Raw genomic sequence first — 17,674 nt, 5'->3', positions numbered from 1 at the left:
CAGCAGGAGCAGTACCGTGAGGCCCTCCCAGCTCCTCCCTGACCCCCTCCTGTGATCTCCTGACTCCGGGTTCCACCACCAGAGCCGCTGCAGAGGATCAGATGAATGCTGACAAACTGACTCCTGACATCTGGATTCATGGGTCCCACCATGCGGACGGTGGCCTCCTACTGGGGCCACTGGGAGAGCAGGCGTCGTCATACTGGTGGTTCCTTGAGAGAACGTCATTACATTATCGTGAAATAGCTAGGTGGAGAATGGCTCCTCAATGGTAGGGTTTAGAAGAAGCCACGCCTGAAGAAGCTTACGACATGTTAGACATAAATACATCTTCTATATGAATAGCCAACTGGAACCACAGCGGCTCAGAATGGGAGCGTGTCCCAGGACGTGGTAACGAGTCCTCTGATTGACAGCTCCTCGCTCAGAGTCCGTCGTCAGGGGGAACGTATGGCGAAACAGAGACGCCGCATTTAGCAAGAGAGGCCGTTCTACCGGACGGCGCTTACAAAACACAAGAGGCGGGTGTGTGAGCCTGTGTGTATGTGTGTCCATATGTATACACGTGTGTGTTGTGTGTGAGCCTGTGTGTATGTGCATTATGTAAATCCTGTGTGTATGTATATGCTGTGTGTTTATGTGTATGCGTGTCCACATGTATTTGTGTGTGTGTGTGTGTGTATGCGTGTCCCAGTGTGTATTTATACGCTGTGTGTGTGTGCAGGCACATGGGTGCTTGTGCGTTTGTCTCTAAACGACATACATGTGTGTGTCTGTATGTGTGAGTGCATTCTTGAGCTGTGGGGTGAGAGAGGGGGAGGGGGAGGGGGAGGGGGAGGGGGAGGCGGAGCAGCGCGGCTGAATGCTGCCGTATCGAATGACTCCAGAGGCCAGCGCCCGGGTAACCAGGTGGGCGTGTAGAGGCGGGCACGCAGGCCTCAGCCAATCACAGCCCCTCTAGCCGGCGCTGCCCTGACCTGTGTGTGTGTGTGTGTGTGTGTGTGTGTGTGTTCCCTGGCTACATCTTGTGGGAAGATCTCGTTCTGTGAGTTTCTCGCCCTTTCCCTTCTCCTCTGTCTTTGTCAGTCCTGGCGCTGGTCTCAGACCCTCAGAATGCCTTGCTCAGGGGGGGTAAGACTCTGGCAGCATGCCGGCTGCTGTTGCCATGATGGCAAGGCATCCGTCTACCTGTCTACCTGCCCGACCTGTCTACCTGCCCGACCTGTCTGTCTGCCAGCCTGCTGTAAGACAATGCCGCAGGTGAGGACAGCCTGTGCTGAAGTCTCCCAGGGACTGGGAATGCAATGTCGTCCATTAGGCATGGTCCTAAACCTAGGGAAGGATCTTGGCCAGGAGGTGTTCAGTCTGAGTGTGCTTCAGGTTTATATTAAGTGTTCGCCCCCTTCCACAACGTTTTCTCACAACATGTTCTGCTGTGAGGGCTTCCTTCTCTTGTGCTCGCTAAAGATTGTAGACATCACCTTAATGGCTGATGCATGAATGAATGATTGATTAACAGCATCATGCGCTGATGGCGCTGTCTACATGACAAAGGTATGTCAATACAGCCGAGGTGGCTTGGTAATCGGTTAATGGTTACATCGTTATGTTTTTGTATTACATGCTATTTTCACTGGTCAGGCCATTAAGTGCTCTTTGTCCTGCAATCACCGACCATTAATCAAAACTGCTCTGAGATCAGGTGGCAACTGCTCCACTGTTTTTCAACTGGCAACTCAGTCACTTTTTATTACTCAGACACAATTCAATCAACAGCAGAGTGCTACATAGCCAAACGTTTATATGTCAAAATCCTCTGTGCTTTCAAAATGCATTAGATGAATGAAAGTAAGCCGTAAAATAACTGAAACAAGAAGCCGTCTTCATGTGCTGTTTATATTTTCCTCCTGTTAACATAAAATATTCATGAAAGCACGATCTGTTGGTGAAACCGCATGGAGCCAAAATGGAGGCTCCCTCTGATGATGAGCTTCAGATTGTGTTGTCGTTAACCACAACGTTCAGCTGCGGTTCGGCAGTTATGCTTCTTTTTGTGTGTGTGTGTGTGCAGGTGGCTTCCGAGTGTGTGTGTGGGGTTGGGTGTGTGTGTGTGTGTGTGTGTGTGTGTGTGTGTGTGTTTGCGTGTGTGTACAGGCTGACAGGTCGGCTGCCCGACAGACAGAGGCCTCCTGGCGAGGCGGTGGAGCAGTGCCGTAACGCAGTGCCTGTAAACGTGTTAGGGTTTCCTGGGGCCCCCGGGGGCCTCCACAGATCAGACAGGACTTGGGGGCCTGTCGGTCCCTTCATGCTCTAATAACAACGGGGGAAAGGGCCCCACCAGGGAACAGACACTGGGTCTGCTCTTTAGGTTTATCTGATGTCGTTCAGTTCTTAAGGTCCTCACCAGGTCAGAGGTCATGTGACTGTGGCTGGTTAGCAGAAGACAAAGCTCACATAAATAGCTGAACGATGTTGGCTGTTATGGTGAATTGTGTTGAACCATCTGCAGAAACACAAACTAATCGGTAAACATTTCTCCGTCTGACACATATCCCATAATATATTCACAATCCCTGCCGCTGGTTTTAGGAGGTTCTGCAAAAAACAAGATGGCCACAGATTGTTGTTCTTTACCCTTCACCTCGGCTCAAACTGTCCTCTCCTCTTCTTCTGTGTTGGAGGACCAACATGAGTCTCCTCTTCTTCTGTGGTGTTGGAGGACCAACATGTCTCTCCTCTTCTTCTGTGCTGCTGGAGGACCAACATGCCTCTCCTCTTCTTCTGTGGTCTGGAGGACTTGGTGTTGAAGCATGACTCTGCAGATCTGCTTCCCTTCCTCGTCACAATGACGAAGCATTTTGATGACTTACAATGGATTTCATTCAGCCGTGGGCATCAGCTTGTCGGGGCCTATTCCCGTGCCATTGTGACACCTCACACCTCTGGGTTAGAGGCGATGGATTTCCACGTTCTATTCAGTGATGAACAAAGAGCCGGTTTCTGCTCTGGCCCACCGCGGCCGAACCTCTCCGACCCAAAACTGCCCTGAGAGTCGTCTGTACTACACTGGACACATTGTGCTAACATCTTTACCTCTTTGAAGACATTTTTATGCTAATGGTCCATCAGGAATGTGTTGTGGCTCTCAGAGGGGACTGACTTTGAGAGAGTGCACTGTAAATACAGTGCAGCAAGGGCAGAGAACAGAACAACACTCTTCACTTACACCATAGTCTGGTATCTGATTCTTGCTCTTGCCATGGCTAGATCTGTGTATGTACTTGCCGATAAGATTGGGTGCGTGCATGTGTGTGTCTGTGTATGCATGCGTCTGAGTTAGTGCATGTGTCTGTGTGTTTGTGCATGTGTGTGTGCACGTGTATGACATGCGTGTGTGTATTTTTCCACGTGTATTTTGGTGCATGTGTGTTTGTGCATGTGTTCACGCGTGTGTGTTTGTGCACGTGTGCGGGCGTGCACGTCTCTGTGTTCCCAGTGTGTTTAGACAGCAGAGCCTCTCTTCTGCAGAGCAGCTCGGGGCTTTCGTCTACCCGCTGCCCTGGCTTTAGAAGCGGCCCTTTCCCACAGTGAGAGCACCGCTGCCCGGGCCCACACTGATGGGGAACAAAGACCCAGCTTAGGACAACAAGCTGGGTCTGAGCCCCCCCCCCACCAGCCTGGAGGAGGCCTTTCCCACACACCTCTGGTGGGAGGGGTGTTGGTTCAGTGTAAGCGTAGCTCACCGTGTGGCCCACCTGTGGGGTTGGCTGTTGGACGGACCCGTTGAACATTGTTTTAGGAAGTGAACACCTGCTCTGCGTAGCTCGCTAAGGGCCTTTAGGGGCCATGGGGGGTGTTGGGTGCTCTGCTGTGGTGGGATCCATAGGAGAGGTCCACTTTCTCTGGACCTGCTCCGTTAGTTTCTGGTGGTCCACGCCATTAAGAGGATCCTTTTGGGGACAGATCAATAATTGGTGATATTGTAGTCCTTCCTCTTCTGTATGTACACATGATTTATCATATGAAAGGCATCATCTTTCTGGCTTTAAATCCTCTACTTGCTGTAGCTTTGAAATGTATTCTGTAGCATGGCACCAGCAAGGGCTGTTCTTACACATTATCAACACTTGTTTCGAAAGGTCTTAGGTCTTTAAACAAACAAATGTGAGCTTGATGCTATGGTAAGGCCTGCCGTGTTAAATGAGTCTGTCTTTGATGACCTAACTTTATGAGGAGAAAGAAAACCACCAGACGAGGGGGAGAGGCTGGGTCCAGGCCGGCGATCATCCAGCTCCGGGCCGAGAGGGTCCGTAGCAGCAGCACCGCGGCCAGCGTTCAGCAGCACGCTGTAGAGAGAGAGACGGAGAGAAGGTCTATAGACACAAAGGACTGACACAAGAGACGTTTAAGCGACACACTCAAAGATTTTCATTCTCTTTAGCGCAATCTTAGCGGACTATTGGTAATAGTTATTAAATGTTGACCTAACAGACATTTATGACCTAACAGACACGAAAATCTTCGAAATGTCCACTTTTAAGATAAACCAAGAGCATTGCAACCATTGCTTTTTAGTGGGTTCTTTTTTATTTGATGTCATAATTGGTGTCATATATATTAGGTCCAACATGACAAGTGGTAGGTCGCTGGGAGAGGAGAGAAGGAGAGCTGAGCAGACAGCTCTCAACCCAAATGTACTAATGATAATAAAAATACATGCATAACAATGCATCGATTTATGTTACATTTAGATTTAGATGTATGTGTATTTGATGATGTTATGAGTTCACTCCATTAACCCCTAATTTTCTCATAAACTAACCCCATGCATCAAATTAGCTGTATATTAAAATTGCAGGAAACACATTTTACATTTCGAACATTTTCTTTAGGGGGGGGGCGGGGACCATAGATATATATATCTATGGCGGGGACGGGGACGTAGAGAACGACATATTGGCCCCGCCCGCCTTCCTGGCCCGGCCCTCTCTGACGTCAGCAGGCTTTATGGCTCGTTGTTCCACGCTCGGACTAGGTATTCTCGGGGCGTCAGAGAGGGAGCGAAACTGAGCTGTTACAGGCGATCACCACTCAGGGAGACGCTGCCTTCACTCACTGACGAGTCCTTTACTGGCGCTTTTCTAGTCAGTAGCTCTACGTTTAATCACAGAATCGTCTTGTTTTAGGAGTTAGTTTCAGCAGAGCGCACACGATGGCTGAGAAGATCGACATGGAGCCGAGCAAGGCGTCCTCCGAGGAGGTTTACCAGGACGACCCGGTGTCCAACGGGCTGGGCCCGGTCACCACGGCCGTCCCGGAGACGCTGCAGCAGCGGGTGCGGAGGATCGTCCTGGCCAACCTGCTGGTCATCCTGACCGTGGCCGGAGTCATCGTCGGAGTCATCATCGGTATGGCGGTCCGCAACACGGAGCTCACCCGGACGCAGGTCATCTACATCGGCTTCCCCGGAGAGCTGCTCATCCGCCTGCTGAAGATGATCATCATCCCGCTGGTGGTTTGCAGCCTGGTGTCCGGGGCGGCGAGCATCGACCCCAAGGCCCTGGGCCGGCTGGGCGGCTGGGCCATGCTCTTCTTCCTGGTCACCACGCTCCTGTCCTCGTCTATCGGCGTGGTGATGGCGTTCATCATCAAGCCCGGCTCCAACACGGGCTCCAAGCCCCGGGTGGCCGGGCTAGGGGACGCCGTGCCGCAGCCCAAGGAGATCATCGACTCCTTCCTGGACCTCATCAGGTGAGTGACAGGGGACCCTTTGTTTATGTCGCGAAGGGGTCTGCGTTCCAATTAACCCCTGACCCGGCGTCACCAGCGAGCAGCAGGACACGTGGCAGGCGGGACCCCCCCCCCACTGTCTGTCAAGGAGTTGACGTGACGTCACTTTTCCACGTAGCGAACCACGATGCGCGCGTAATGACGGACGCGCCAAGGAAATCAGGGACAACCGGTTCCGTTTGGCGACTCACGTTGACACATTCCGTACAACAGCAGGACGCAGGAGGGTTGGCAGCGCGAAACCCCAGAGATGTAGTAGAGGTGCTGTGACGTCAGTCCGTTGCATCAGCCCCACGGTGCCTCCAGACCGCCTGGACGGAATGCGTTAATGCCGCAATGTTGCGTCAGAACCCGCACCCGGTCACTTGGAGGCGCTCCTGTGTGAAGCGCGCGACCAGTAAAGTTGTTCCACCGGTACAGTACACTGGGTCCACCAGTAGTGAGTCTGCCAGTACAGTACACTGGGTCCACCGATACAGTACACATGGAACTGAGCCTTAAATAGTTTTGGCTTCAGGGAGCTTGCTCAGAGCTCCATGTGGTGTACAAACAGGTCCAGGTCATGGAGACGAGGCGCGCTGCCATGGTGATGGTTTATCACACCGAATTAATCGTCAAGTCACCAAGGACGGCGCGCACTTATGGAAGGCTGTTAAAGCTAACGTCATTTCCACCTGAGCCTTGGAAATGTCGCGTTAACGCGACAGAATTTTGCGCGGCAACGCGTAATATTTTAACGTGTTACCCAACGAGAAATGGACGGACCCACGATCAAGGCAGTCATACATATTCACGAGGAGGTTCTGTCGGTGACGTCCAGCCTCAACGCAGAGTGCCACGCCCTCGTTTTCAGTACCTGGTTAACCGTAAAGGAAATCATGATGTGAATAAAATCGAACCAGAGTTTTGGTTCAGAAGGGGAAGTGAGGTCTGAAGAAACGTGTTGATTGCGCTGCAGCACTTTCTGTCTTCTGTTACCGCACGTTGGGGGAATGTTTAGACTAACTTGAATGAGCAAAAGATCAAAGCATCTTTGGCAATGAAAGACAACTCGCTAGCTTTATGCGGTTATGTTTGTAACACCTCTATAAGAATGGAACGACCAGTTGGCCGTGAGACTATTTGCATGGAGTTTCTCTCTCCCCCCCCCCCCCATAGCTTTTCCATTCACTCTCCGCTCCTTATCACTCCTGCTGTTGTTTTTTTGTTCTGAGCGTTCCGTGTTCACCGCGCTTCCACAGGATGTGCGATCGCACGCTAATATTTGAAGTTCATCAGCTTTGGCAAGAAGCGTGTGTGTGTGTGTGTGTGTGTGTGTGTGTGTGTGTGTGTGTGTGTGTGTGTGTGTGTGTGTGTGTGTGTGTGTGTGTGTGTGTGTGTGTGTGTGTGTGTGTGTGTGTGTGTGTGTGTGTGTGTGTGTGTGTGTGGTTAAGAGTCACACTGTGTATAGGAATGACAGGCTGCGGTCAGGGTGTGTTGGGTTGCATCAGCCAAGTCGGTGCAGGTCCTCTCTGTTGTTTAAAGTCAGCCCCCCCCCCCCCCCCCCCCCCCCTCAGCGCGCTCTGCTCCACGGGGCCGACCTGACCCCCACCCGTTGGAGGACACCTGGAGGCCCTCACACACAGGATGTGGTGGGCGGGGCCTATGAACACGGGCCTGGCCTCCTGAGGTCTGGGTGGAGGTGAGGTCAGGGTGGGGGGGGGCTTGAAGGTTGTGGCTGCATTAATACACCTCTGGGTTACTACCAAACTAGTGTGTGTGTGTGTATTTTAAACTTCAGGGTTTATGACTTGCAGTCACATGGTCGTGCCGGGCATAACGAGGAGAGGGAGAAGTGGAGTTCATTGAGGAAGTCTGTGATTGTGATTGGTCGTGGGCGGAGGCGTGTGGCCTCCATAGGTCCGGAGGCTGTGATTGGTCGTGGGCGGGTCATGTGGCCTGGTCCGGGCCCCCGGTGAGGCCTCCCGGTGAGGCCTCCCGGTGAGGCCTCCCGGTGAGGCCTCCCGGTGAGGCCTCCCGGTGAGGCCTGTGGATCCAGCCTGACTCTTCAGCAGCAGGAGATGTTGGTATCATATCAGAACCAGCCAGTGTCCCTCCAGTGAGTCATAAGGCCTTCATTAAGCTGCAGCCACGTGACGGCCTAAACCCGATGGCTTCTGAAGAGCACGCCCTTACACATGATGAACGGCTGAATGGAAGTTAATCCCTCATTACTCTTAATTCACTCAAGAGGGGAGGGAGGGGGAGATGTGTGTGTATGGGGGGGAGGGGGCTTTAGGGGTGTGTGTGTGTGTGTGTGTGTGTGTGTGTGTGTGTGTGTGTGTGTGTGTGTGTGTGTGTGTGTGTGTGTGTGTGTGTGTGTGTGTGTGTGTGTGTGTGTGTGTGTGTGTGTGTGTGTGTGTGTGTGTGTGTGTGTGTGAGCGCGCGCTTATGACAGAGCTACTCTAATGTCCCATCCGGTTCGGATTTACCCACGTCGTGTCCGGTATGTCCGTAATATACGTTCAAAAAATTTAACTTTCGCCGTCGTTTTACGGAGATACCGTATGAAAGTTTTTATGTTTTTCACAAAACATGTGAGTACCTGGCAGGCCAAACTCCTCACCGATCTCTTTCCAAGCCTGGTTGGTTTTGTTTTTATCTCTGTATATGTTGATCCTCATGTTCCAAAGTACCGGTCTCCTAAAAACGGCCATTATCATACGCTCCCCCATCTTTTGTCCGTAAATAAATTCATGTCCGTACGTAAAACACTAGCGACTCCTTCCGTAAATTTACGGAAGCACGGATACGAAAAACATACGTATGTGGAAACGAGGCGTGAGTCTCCTTCTGGGCTCTGCCAGCGGTGGGTTAGTCTCGTTCTCTACCAGCGGTGGGTTAGTCTCGTTCTCTACCAGCGGTGGGTTAGTCTCGTTCTCTACCAGCGGTGGGTTAGTCTCGTTCTCTACCAGCGGTGGGTTAGTCTCGTTCTCTACCAGCGGTGGGTTAGTCTCGTTCTCTACCAGCGGTGGGTTAGTCTCCTTCTCTACCAGCGGTGGGTTAGTCTCGTTCTCTACCAGCGGTGGGTTAGTCTCGTTCTCTACCAGCGGTGGGTTAGTCTCGTTCTCTACCAGCGGTGGGTTAGTCTCGTTCTCTACCAGCGGTGGGTTAGTCTCGTTCTCTACCAGCGGTGGGTTAGTCTCGTTCTCTACCAGCGGTGGGTTAGTCTCGTTCTCTACCAGCGGTGGGTTAGTCTCGTTCTCTACCAGCGGTGGGTTAGTCTCGTTCTCTACCAGCGGTGGGTTAGTCTCGTTCTCTACCAGCGGTGGGTTAGTCTCGTTCTCTACCAGCGGTGGGTTAGTCTCGTTCTCTACCAGCGGTTGGTCTCCACGGGATTCAGGCACTCCTCATTACGCTCTAATCCACCTGTAATCCGCTGTCGGGGGCGGTATTAATAGTGGAATTCCCGTCAGATATTCCCACGTGACTGAGTGTGCGTGAGGAGTTTGTTGGCTGGAGTACAAAGGAGCTGAAGTGTCGCTTCAGATCTAGAGATCATGATGCCTCTCTCCCCTCAGGAACCTCTTCCCCTCCAACCTGGTGTCGGCGGCCTTCCAGTCGGTGGGTAACAACATCACACACCTTCCTGTTCTGCAGAAACCATTAAACATGCACAAATACTACATTTACATTCAGGGCACTTGAATGTATTACAATAAGTGACTTACAATAAGTATGTTTGTCAGAAGAAAGAAAAACAACAATATATGGCTGTCAGAACATTAAGGATGTTCTTAGAACCAAGTGCCAAGCACTAACAATCACTAGGTAAGGTAAGGTAAGGTAAGAAGCTACTAACTGCTCTATGGTGATAATGTGGCTTACAATTACCAGCTGATTAATAAAGGATGCATTATCAGTCCAACCTTCAGAGAGCACCGCGTGTTCACATGAGATAATGAACCACAGAGAAGAGAAACCGCTAGTCAGACTATTACTCTGAGACTCCCTCTTAAAGGCCATCCCCCCACCGTTGGATTATATCACACTGACGCTCAGAGACATGCTGGTGCTGACCTGCTCTCTCCCCTGCAGTACGGAACCGGCTACAGGTTCATCACCACCAACGGGACCAACATCACCGTGGAGAAGGTGAGCCAGACGCCTCCTCTCACACTCCCCTGGAGTCACGCAGCAAGCTGAAGGACGTGTGTGGCCGTGCTCATGGCTGGAAGGCCTTTCAATACGTGTGTGTGTGTGTGTGTGTGTGTGTCCAGGTTCCCATCGGTCTGGATCAGGACGGGATGAACATCCTGGGTCTGGTTGTGTTTGCCATCGTGTTCGGCGTGGCCCTGAGGAAGCTGGGGGAGGAGGGGGAGATCCTCATCAAGTTCTTCAACTCCTTCAACGAGGCCACCATGGTGCTGGTGTCCTGGATCATGTGGTGAGTGCTCCTCCCTCTCCTCGGCCCGGTACAGGCCCTCTGGGCGTGCTCAGACGCTTTCAGAGCAGCCCGTTTGTTCTCTGCAGTGAATCACAGATTACATTACAGCCCTGAGACAACAAACTGATTGTGACACAGATGGCGACTTGACTTGATTACGCAGAACACCCCCCGGGGATCTCACTCTCCTGGGAGAGAGGGAACATTATAGGTTCCAGTATCCCCCAGGTTCTGTCTCTCTTCTTGCTCTTGCTGTGTTCCCTCTGTTTTAGAGGTGTTCTCTCTCTCTGTTCTAGAGGTGTTCTCTCTCTCTGTTCTAGAGGGGTTCTCTCTCTCTGTTCTAGAGGGGTTCTCCCTCTCTGTTCTAGAGGTGTTCTCTGTTCTAGAGGTGTTCTCTGTTCTAGAGGGGTTCTCTCTCTCTGTTCTAGAGGTGTTCTCTGTTCTAGAGGTGTTCTCTCTCTCTCTGTTCTAGAGGTGTTCTCTCTGTTCTAGAGGTGTTCTCTCTCTCTCTCTGTTCTAGAGGTGTTCTCTCTCTGTTCTAGAGGTGTTCTCTCTCTGTTCTAGAGGTGTTCTCTGTTCTAGAGGGGCTCTCTCTCTCTGTTCTAGAGGTGTTCTCTGTTCTAGAGGTGTTCTCTCTGTTCTAGAGGTGTTCTCTCTCTCTCTGTTCTAGAGGTGTTCTCTCTCTGTTCTAGAGGGGTTCTCTCTCTCTGTTCTAGAGGTGTTCTCTGTTCTAGAGGTGTTCTCTCTCTGTTCTAGAGGTGTTCTCTGTTCTAGAGGGGCTCTCTCTCTCTGTTCTAGAGGTGTTCTCTGTTCTAGAGGTGTTCTCTCTCTCTCTCTGTTCTAGAGGTGTTCTCTCTCTGTTCTAGAGGGGTTCTCTCTCTCTGTTCTAGAGGTGTTCTCTGTTCTAGAGGTGTTCTCTCTCTGTTCTAGAGGTGTTCTCTGTTCTAGAGGGTCTCTCTCTCTCTGTTCTAGAGGTGTTCTCTGTTCTAGAGGTGTTCTCTCTCTCTCTCTGTTCTAGAGGTGTTCTCTGTTCTAGAGGTGTTCTCTGTTCTAGAGGTGTTCTCTCTCTCTGTTCTAGAGGTGTTCTCTCTCTCTGTTCTAGAGGTGTTCTCTCTCTCTCTGTTCTAGAGGGGTTCTCTCTCTCTGTTCTAGAGGTGTTCTCTGTTCTAGAGGTGTTCTCTCTCTCTCTGTTCTAGAGGTGTTCTCTGTTCTAGAGGTGTTCTCTGTTCTAGAGGGGCTCTCTCTCTCTGTTCTAGAGGTGTTCTCTCTCTCTCTGTTCTAGAGGTGTTCTTTGTTCTAGAGGTGTTCTCTCTCTCTCTGTTCTAGAGGTGTTCTCTCTCTCTGCTCCACCCTAACCCCGGTCGGGTTCCCCTCCTCAGGTACGCCCCTGTGGGCATCATGTTCCTGGTGGCGGGTAAGATCGTGGAGATGGAGGACGTGGCCACGCTGTTCTCCAGCCTGGGGAAGTACATCGCCTGCTGCATGGTCGGCCACGCCATCCACGGCCTGCTGGTGCTGCCCGCCATCTACGCCGTCATCACCCGGAAGAACCCCTACACCTTCCTGTGGGGCACCTTCACCGCGCTGGCCACCGCCTTCGGCACCTCGTCCAGGTAGGCAGACGGCGTTCACACAGTACCGCGACTCATCTCTGTGGGTCACACCTGCTCTCTAAACAGTGGCTCCTTTAACAAACAGTCCCCCCGGGCCACCTGACTGGTTCACTATCCAACCTTGCGCACGCGACAGTTGAGCTACGAACAAACAACAGAACACACGACTGAACGCGGCTGCACCAGATGAACACGCACTTCTTCTATCTTGGTGGTTACATAACGCCGTCTGTTTCCTGTCTCTCTCCTCTCCCCCCTCCCCTCCCCCTCCCCTCCCCCCCCCCCCCCCCCCCTCTCCCTTCCTCCACCTTCACTCTCCCCCTCCCCTCCCCCCCCCCACCCAGCTCGGCCACCCTCCCCCTGATGATGAAGTGCGTTGAGGAGAACAACGGTGTGTCGAAGCACATCAGCCGCTTCATCCTCCCCATCGGCGCCACCGTCAACATGGACGGCGCCGCCCTCTTCCAGTGCGTGGCGGCCGTCTTCATCGCCCAGCTCAACAACATCTCGCTCAACTTCGTCCAGGTCATCACCGTCCTGTGAGTCGCCCCGCCCGCCTTCTGTTGCCATGACGACGGGATAATCACACCCGCTTGGTGTGTGTGTGTGTGTGTGTGTGTGTGTGTGTGTGTGTGTGTGTGTGTGTGTGTGTGTGTGTGTGTGTGTGTGTGTGTGTGTGTGTGTGTGTGTGTGTGTGTGTGTGTGTGTGTGTGTGTACTCGTTTGGTTTCACATCTGAATGCTTCATTCATAAACCATTAGGTCATATTTGAGGTGAGTTAAAGCTGGGCCAATAACCGGTCTAGACCAGCCGGTCTAGACCAGCCGGTCTCGTCCTCCTGGGTTAATTATACTCGTCAGAGCTTGAAACCGTCCATCATTCTATTCCCGTCCTTCTGGGGGTTAGTGATGGCTCCTCAGCCCCGCCCACTAAGGGAGGAGACATCTCACAGACTTTGATTCCTGCTCCCGTTTCACACTCTAGTTTAGGATTGAATGCATAAAGGTCGATTATGAAAGGTCTGCTTGATGGTAACTAATTATAAATGTGTGACTTATTATTGTAATTTCATGTATAAAAAAAAATAGCATTAGAAATTTGAGGGTAAAATAAGAATGAGCAACCGGTCAGGAATCCGAAAAGAATGGTGGTTCAATGGTGGCGTCTGAGTTACCATGGAAACCCAGAGGATGTTGACCTTTAACCCGTGCCCTGCCCTGTTCAGAGTGACGGCCACGGCGTCCAGTGTGGGCGCGGCGGGCATCCCAGCGGGCGGCGTCCTGACGCTGGCCATCATCCTGGAGGCCGTGGGCCTGCCCACCAACGACATCTCCCTCATCCTGGCCGTCGACTGGCTCGTGTGAGTACTCTGATGGTCCGTGGGGACGGAGGTTCTGCCGCTCCTCTCAGGACGGGGGCATCACATGGGCTCCTCTCCTCTTCCCTAGCCCCCCCCTAGCCCCCCCCTAGCCCCCCTAGCCCCCCTAGCCCCCCACAGCCCCCCTAGCCCCCCACAGCCCCCCTAGCCCCCCACAGCCTCCCCTAGCCCCCCACAGCCTCCCACAGCCTCCCCTAGCCCCCCCCTAGCCCCCCACAGCCTCCCCTAGCCCCCCACAGCCTCCCCTAGCCCCCCACAGCCCCCCTAGCCCCCCTAGCCCCCCACAGCCTCCCCTAGCCCCCCCTAGCCCCCCACAGCCCCCCTAGCCCCCCTAGCCCCCCACAGCCTCCCCTAGCCCCCCACAGCCTCCCCTAGCCCCCCCCTAGCTCCCCACAGCCCCCCACAGCCTCCCACAGCCTCCCCTAGCCCCCCACAGCCTCCCCTAGCCCCCCACAGCCTCCCCTAGCCCCCCACAGCCTCCCCCTAGCCCCCCTAGCCCCCCTAGCCCCCCCTAGCCCCCCACAGCCTCCCCTAGCCCCCCACAGCCTCCCCCTAGCCCCCCACAGCCTCCCCTAGCCCCCCTAGCCCCCCACAGCCTCCCCTAGCCCCCCACAGCCTCCCCCTAGCCCCCCTAGCCCCCCTAGCCCCCCACAGCCTCCCCTAGCCCCCCACAGCCTCCCCTAGCCCCCCACAGCCTCCCCTAGCCCCCCTAGCCCCCCACAGCCTCCCCTAGCCCCCCACAGCCTCCAGCCATGAGCTGAGAGGACGGGTTACTAGTAGTCTGAGCCCTAACGCCGCGCTGTTTGTCCCTCCCCAGAGACCGTACCTGTAGTCTGAGCCCTAACGCCGCGCTGTTTGTCCCTCCCCAGAGACCGTACCTGTAGTCTGAGCCCTGACGCCGCGCTGTTTGTCCCTCCCCAGAGACCGTACCTGTAGTCTGAGCCCTAACGCCGCGCTGTTTGTCCCTCCCCAGAGACCGTACCTGTAGTCTGAGCCCTAACGCCGCGCTGTTTGTCCCTCCCCAGAGACCGTACCTGTAGTCTGAGCCCTAACGCTGCGCTGTTTGTCCCTCCCCAGAGACCGTACCTGTAGTCTGAGCCCTAACGCCGCGCTGTTTGTCCCTCCCCAGAGACCGTACCTGTAGTCTGAGCCCTAACGCCGCGCTGTTTGTCCCTCCCCAGAGACCGTACCTGTAGTCTGAGCCCTAACGCCGCGCTGTTTGTCCCTCCCCAGAGACCGTACCTGTAGTCTGAGCCCTAACGCCGCGCTGTTTGTCCCTCCCCAGAGACCGTACCTGTAGTCTGAGCCCTAACGCCGCGCTGTTTGTCCCTCCCCAGAGACCGTACCTGCACCGTGATCAACGTGGAGGGCGACGCCTACGGCGCCGGGCTCCTGCAGCACTTTGTGGACAGCCAGGCCAAGAAGGAGGAAGGGGCGGAGCTAAGCGAGGTCAGGCTGGGGGACCACCCCCCCAGTGCCGCCCCCGAGAGCTCGCCGCTGATGGGGAAGTCCGGGGGGCCGGGGGAAAAGGAGTCCGCAATGTGATACCCGCCTCAGGCTCCAGCCAATCAGGATCCTGCTCAGTCCCCGTCCCGCCTCCCGCCTCAGTAGAGGGCGGGACAGGGACGAACTGTCGAGAGCGGCTTCCTGCAGGATACCGCTCACAGGATGTTTGGTTTTTTAAGGGACAGTTTTCTATTTATGATTTCAAATCATCGTTTGCCTTCCAAAGTACATCATTTCTGCCATTTCTTCGTCTTTGACGACGATTAAAAAGCACATTCTTCTCTGGTGGACAAAAGCTTTCTAAAGTTTGAAGCCCTTTACTTGGCAGACCCGTCTGTATTCTGTACACACCAAATACACGCACGCACACACACGCTTGGACGCACACACAGCCGCACACTACCGATGGACCTACGAGCTGCGCTGCCACTCCAAAGAAGGGCTTGCTGCTGTGGCAGGTCGAAGGTCAGGACCCTGGAACCCCACGGCCTCCAGCACCAGCACCCTCCACTGGGGGTCGAGGCTTCTGTTAGGGCGCAGTCGCACTACCTCTGTCCGTCGACGGATCTCACTGACTGAAAAATGTTCCGCTTTTGAGGCAGTGACGGATCCATCGGCCAATCAGATCGTGTTATGCAAATATCGCCTTTCTAATACGACCCGGGCTTAGCGCAGCAGGTAGAGCAGTTGTCTTGTAACCTAAAGGTTGCTAGTTCGATCCCCAGCTCCTCCTAGCTGAGTGTTGATGTGTCCCTGAGCGAGACACTTAACCCTAACTGCTCCTGACGAGCTGGCTGTCGCCTTGCATGGTTCACTCTGCCGGCGGTGTGTCAATGTGTGTATTAACCGATGTAAGTCGCTTTGGATGAAAGCGTCTGATAAATGCCCTAATTGTAATTGTAATTGTAAACACAAGGATACGTCGATGGACGCATGTAGTTTGAACACTGCGTTAGTGTCTACCTCCATCCTCAAGCCCCGCCTCTAGAGGGCCCCGCCTCTAGAGGGCCCCGCCTCTAGAGGGCCCCGCCTCTAGAGGGCCCCGCCTCTAGAGGGCCCCGCCTCTAGAGGGCCCCGCCTCTAGAGGGCCCCGCCTCTAGAGGGCCCCGCCTCTAGAGGGCCCCGCCTCTAGAGGGCCCCGCCTCTAGAGGGCCCCGCCTCTAGAGGGCCCCGCCTCTAGAGGGCCCCGCCTCTAGAGAGCTCCGCCTCTAGAGAGCTCCGCCTCAGAGCTCTGAGCCGTGCGTTCATACGGGATGGGTCAAGCTATCACTGCTGCTTTTACAATGTATTGTATCTTTATCACACCGGGTAACCCTAACCCTTTACAATGTATTGTATCTTTACCACACCGGGTAACCCTAACCCTAACCCTTTACAATGTATTGTATCTTTATCACACCGGTTGGATTGAATCCAGGCCTTGATGTTAACAAAGTGTCTCAACCTTGGAAGGATTCTGCTTTAATTTAACTTATTTTTAAAGACTCAGACTCACCCATGTGATCATCATCATGTGACCCATCATGTGATCACGTGACCACCATGGGCTCAATCTTGTAATAAGAATGTGTTAATAATGTGGAGAATGTGTTGTAGCGAACGTGATATTAGTACCGTTGGAACTGGTTTTGAACAAGTTTAACGTTGAATTGGATATTATTTTATTCTTAACTCATTATGATTTCACCTCAAACTGAAATCCGTTACCAAAAGGTTTTGTATTAAACCAAACCGTTGGAAGAGATACCAAATTGGGGAATTTCCGTTTAAAATGTAAACTATTTATTTCCATTGTGTGGTTCGGCCGTTTATAGCTTTGGCACAGCGGCTGCTTTGTAGTTTTATTCTGTGGTCGGTTACGGTCAGGACTTTGGGGCGGTTAGGGCGCATTACAGCTGTCACTCAACTGGCGGTTGGAGTATGATTGTGTGTTGGGACATCGCTGAGATCTAAATCATTCCATTCCTCCCTGTTCTCTGTATGTGTGTATTTTGGAGAAAACATTGTGTGTGTGTGTGTGTAGCCTATGTGCGACTATTGCAGGACTCAATCACAGGTATGAAGAGAATATAAAACATTGTCTTATTTCGGTTACTGCCTGAATGTGCTCCATTAAGAGTTCAGAATTCATGTTTTAAAGTTGGGTAAACTTTTGACCTTTATTTTATTTTTTTAAAAAGTAAAAGAATACCAATTCTGTTGATTAATCTTCATTGACGTGTATTTTATCATTAATACAAATTATTGCACACTGTCCGTCCACAGAAAGTATGCACACACATATGAGGTCAGAACAGTCTCATTATAATGAATGCACAGAGAAGGATTCACAAATGTATTTTGTGATTTATATGTAAAATACTCTTCTCAAAAATACATTCAAATGCACACACACATGGATATCGGTATGTATAAATGTAAAATAAATCCATCAACAAAAATAAGTTTCACAACCACATTTCTGACCCACACACAAAAGTGTCTTGTTTTAAATAAATGTAATATAAATCCATAAATACATGAATTAACAAAGATATTTGCAATTTTCCTCAAATGTATTTGGATGTTACATTTATATACAAACTGTTAAACTTGAATTTGCAAGACGCTTTTCATTTGTGAACTTTGTGTTTCTGCATTTATATGTGGATTTTTGAGACTCTCCTGACGTGGCTGGATTCACAAAATGCATATTTTTCAGGGAACTCTCTGTAGCCAATCAGATGACTGCAGAGACTGGTTTCTAGATTGTCTGCCGTTAAAGTAGTATTAATAATCGTTTACTACTTTAACGGCACCGACAATCCCAAAACCCGGTCGAAACTAGATGGAAAAAGTATGTAGTTCAAAACGTGATGCAGCTTTTACTTCTTCGCCACCTACAGATGCACGATCATTCAAAAAACCCATGTTATTTCCCATAGACATTTGAAGAAAATTGCCAATATTTTTTTAATTCAC

General features: G+C 52.3%; 1 protein-coding gene across 2 annotated transcripts; it reads left to right on the top strand.

The window, feature by feature from the left end:
• Positions 1-5,014: 5,014 nt before the first annotated feature.
• Positions 5,015-15,354, top strand: slc1a5 (solute carrier family 1 member 5). Of its 2 annotated transcripts, none has more exons than XM_060074773.1 (8): positions 5,015-5,751; positions 9,351-9,393; positions 9,868-9,924; positions 10,050-10,216; positions 11,596-11,829; positions 12,174-12,368; positions 13,055-13,189; positions 14,025-14,114. In XM_060074773.1, the coding sequence occupies exons 1-8, from the start codon at positions 5,213-5,215 to the stop codon at positions 14,089-14,091; spliced, it is 1,437 nt and encodes a 478-aa protein (XP_059930756.1). In that variant the 5' UTR covers positions 5,015-5,212; the 3' UTR covers positions 14,092-14,114. The 2 variants fall into 2 exon arrangements, with proteins under 2 accessions (XP_059930756.1, XP_059930755.1); XM_060074772.1 differs by lacking the exon at positions 14,025-14,114 and adding an exon at positions 14,545-15,354 and having other exon boundaries at positions 5,016-5,751.
• Positions 15,355-17,674: the final 2,320 nt, after the last annotated feature.

The sequence above is a fragment of the Gadus macrocephalus genome, chromosome 16 (assembly GCF_031168955.1).
Source record: "Gadus macrocephalus chromosome 16, ASM3116895v1".
Classification (NCBI taxonomy): Eukaryota; Metazoa; Chordata; class Actinopteri; order Gadiformes; family Gadidae; genus Gadus; species Gadus macrocephalus.
This window is presented reverse-complemented; position numbering and strand designations above follow the sequence as displayed.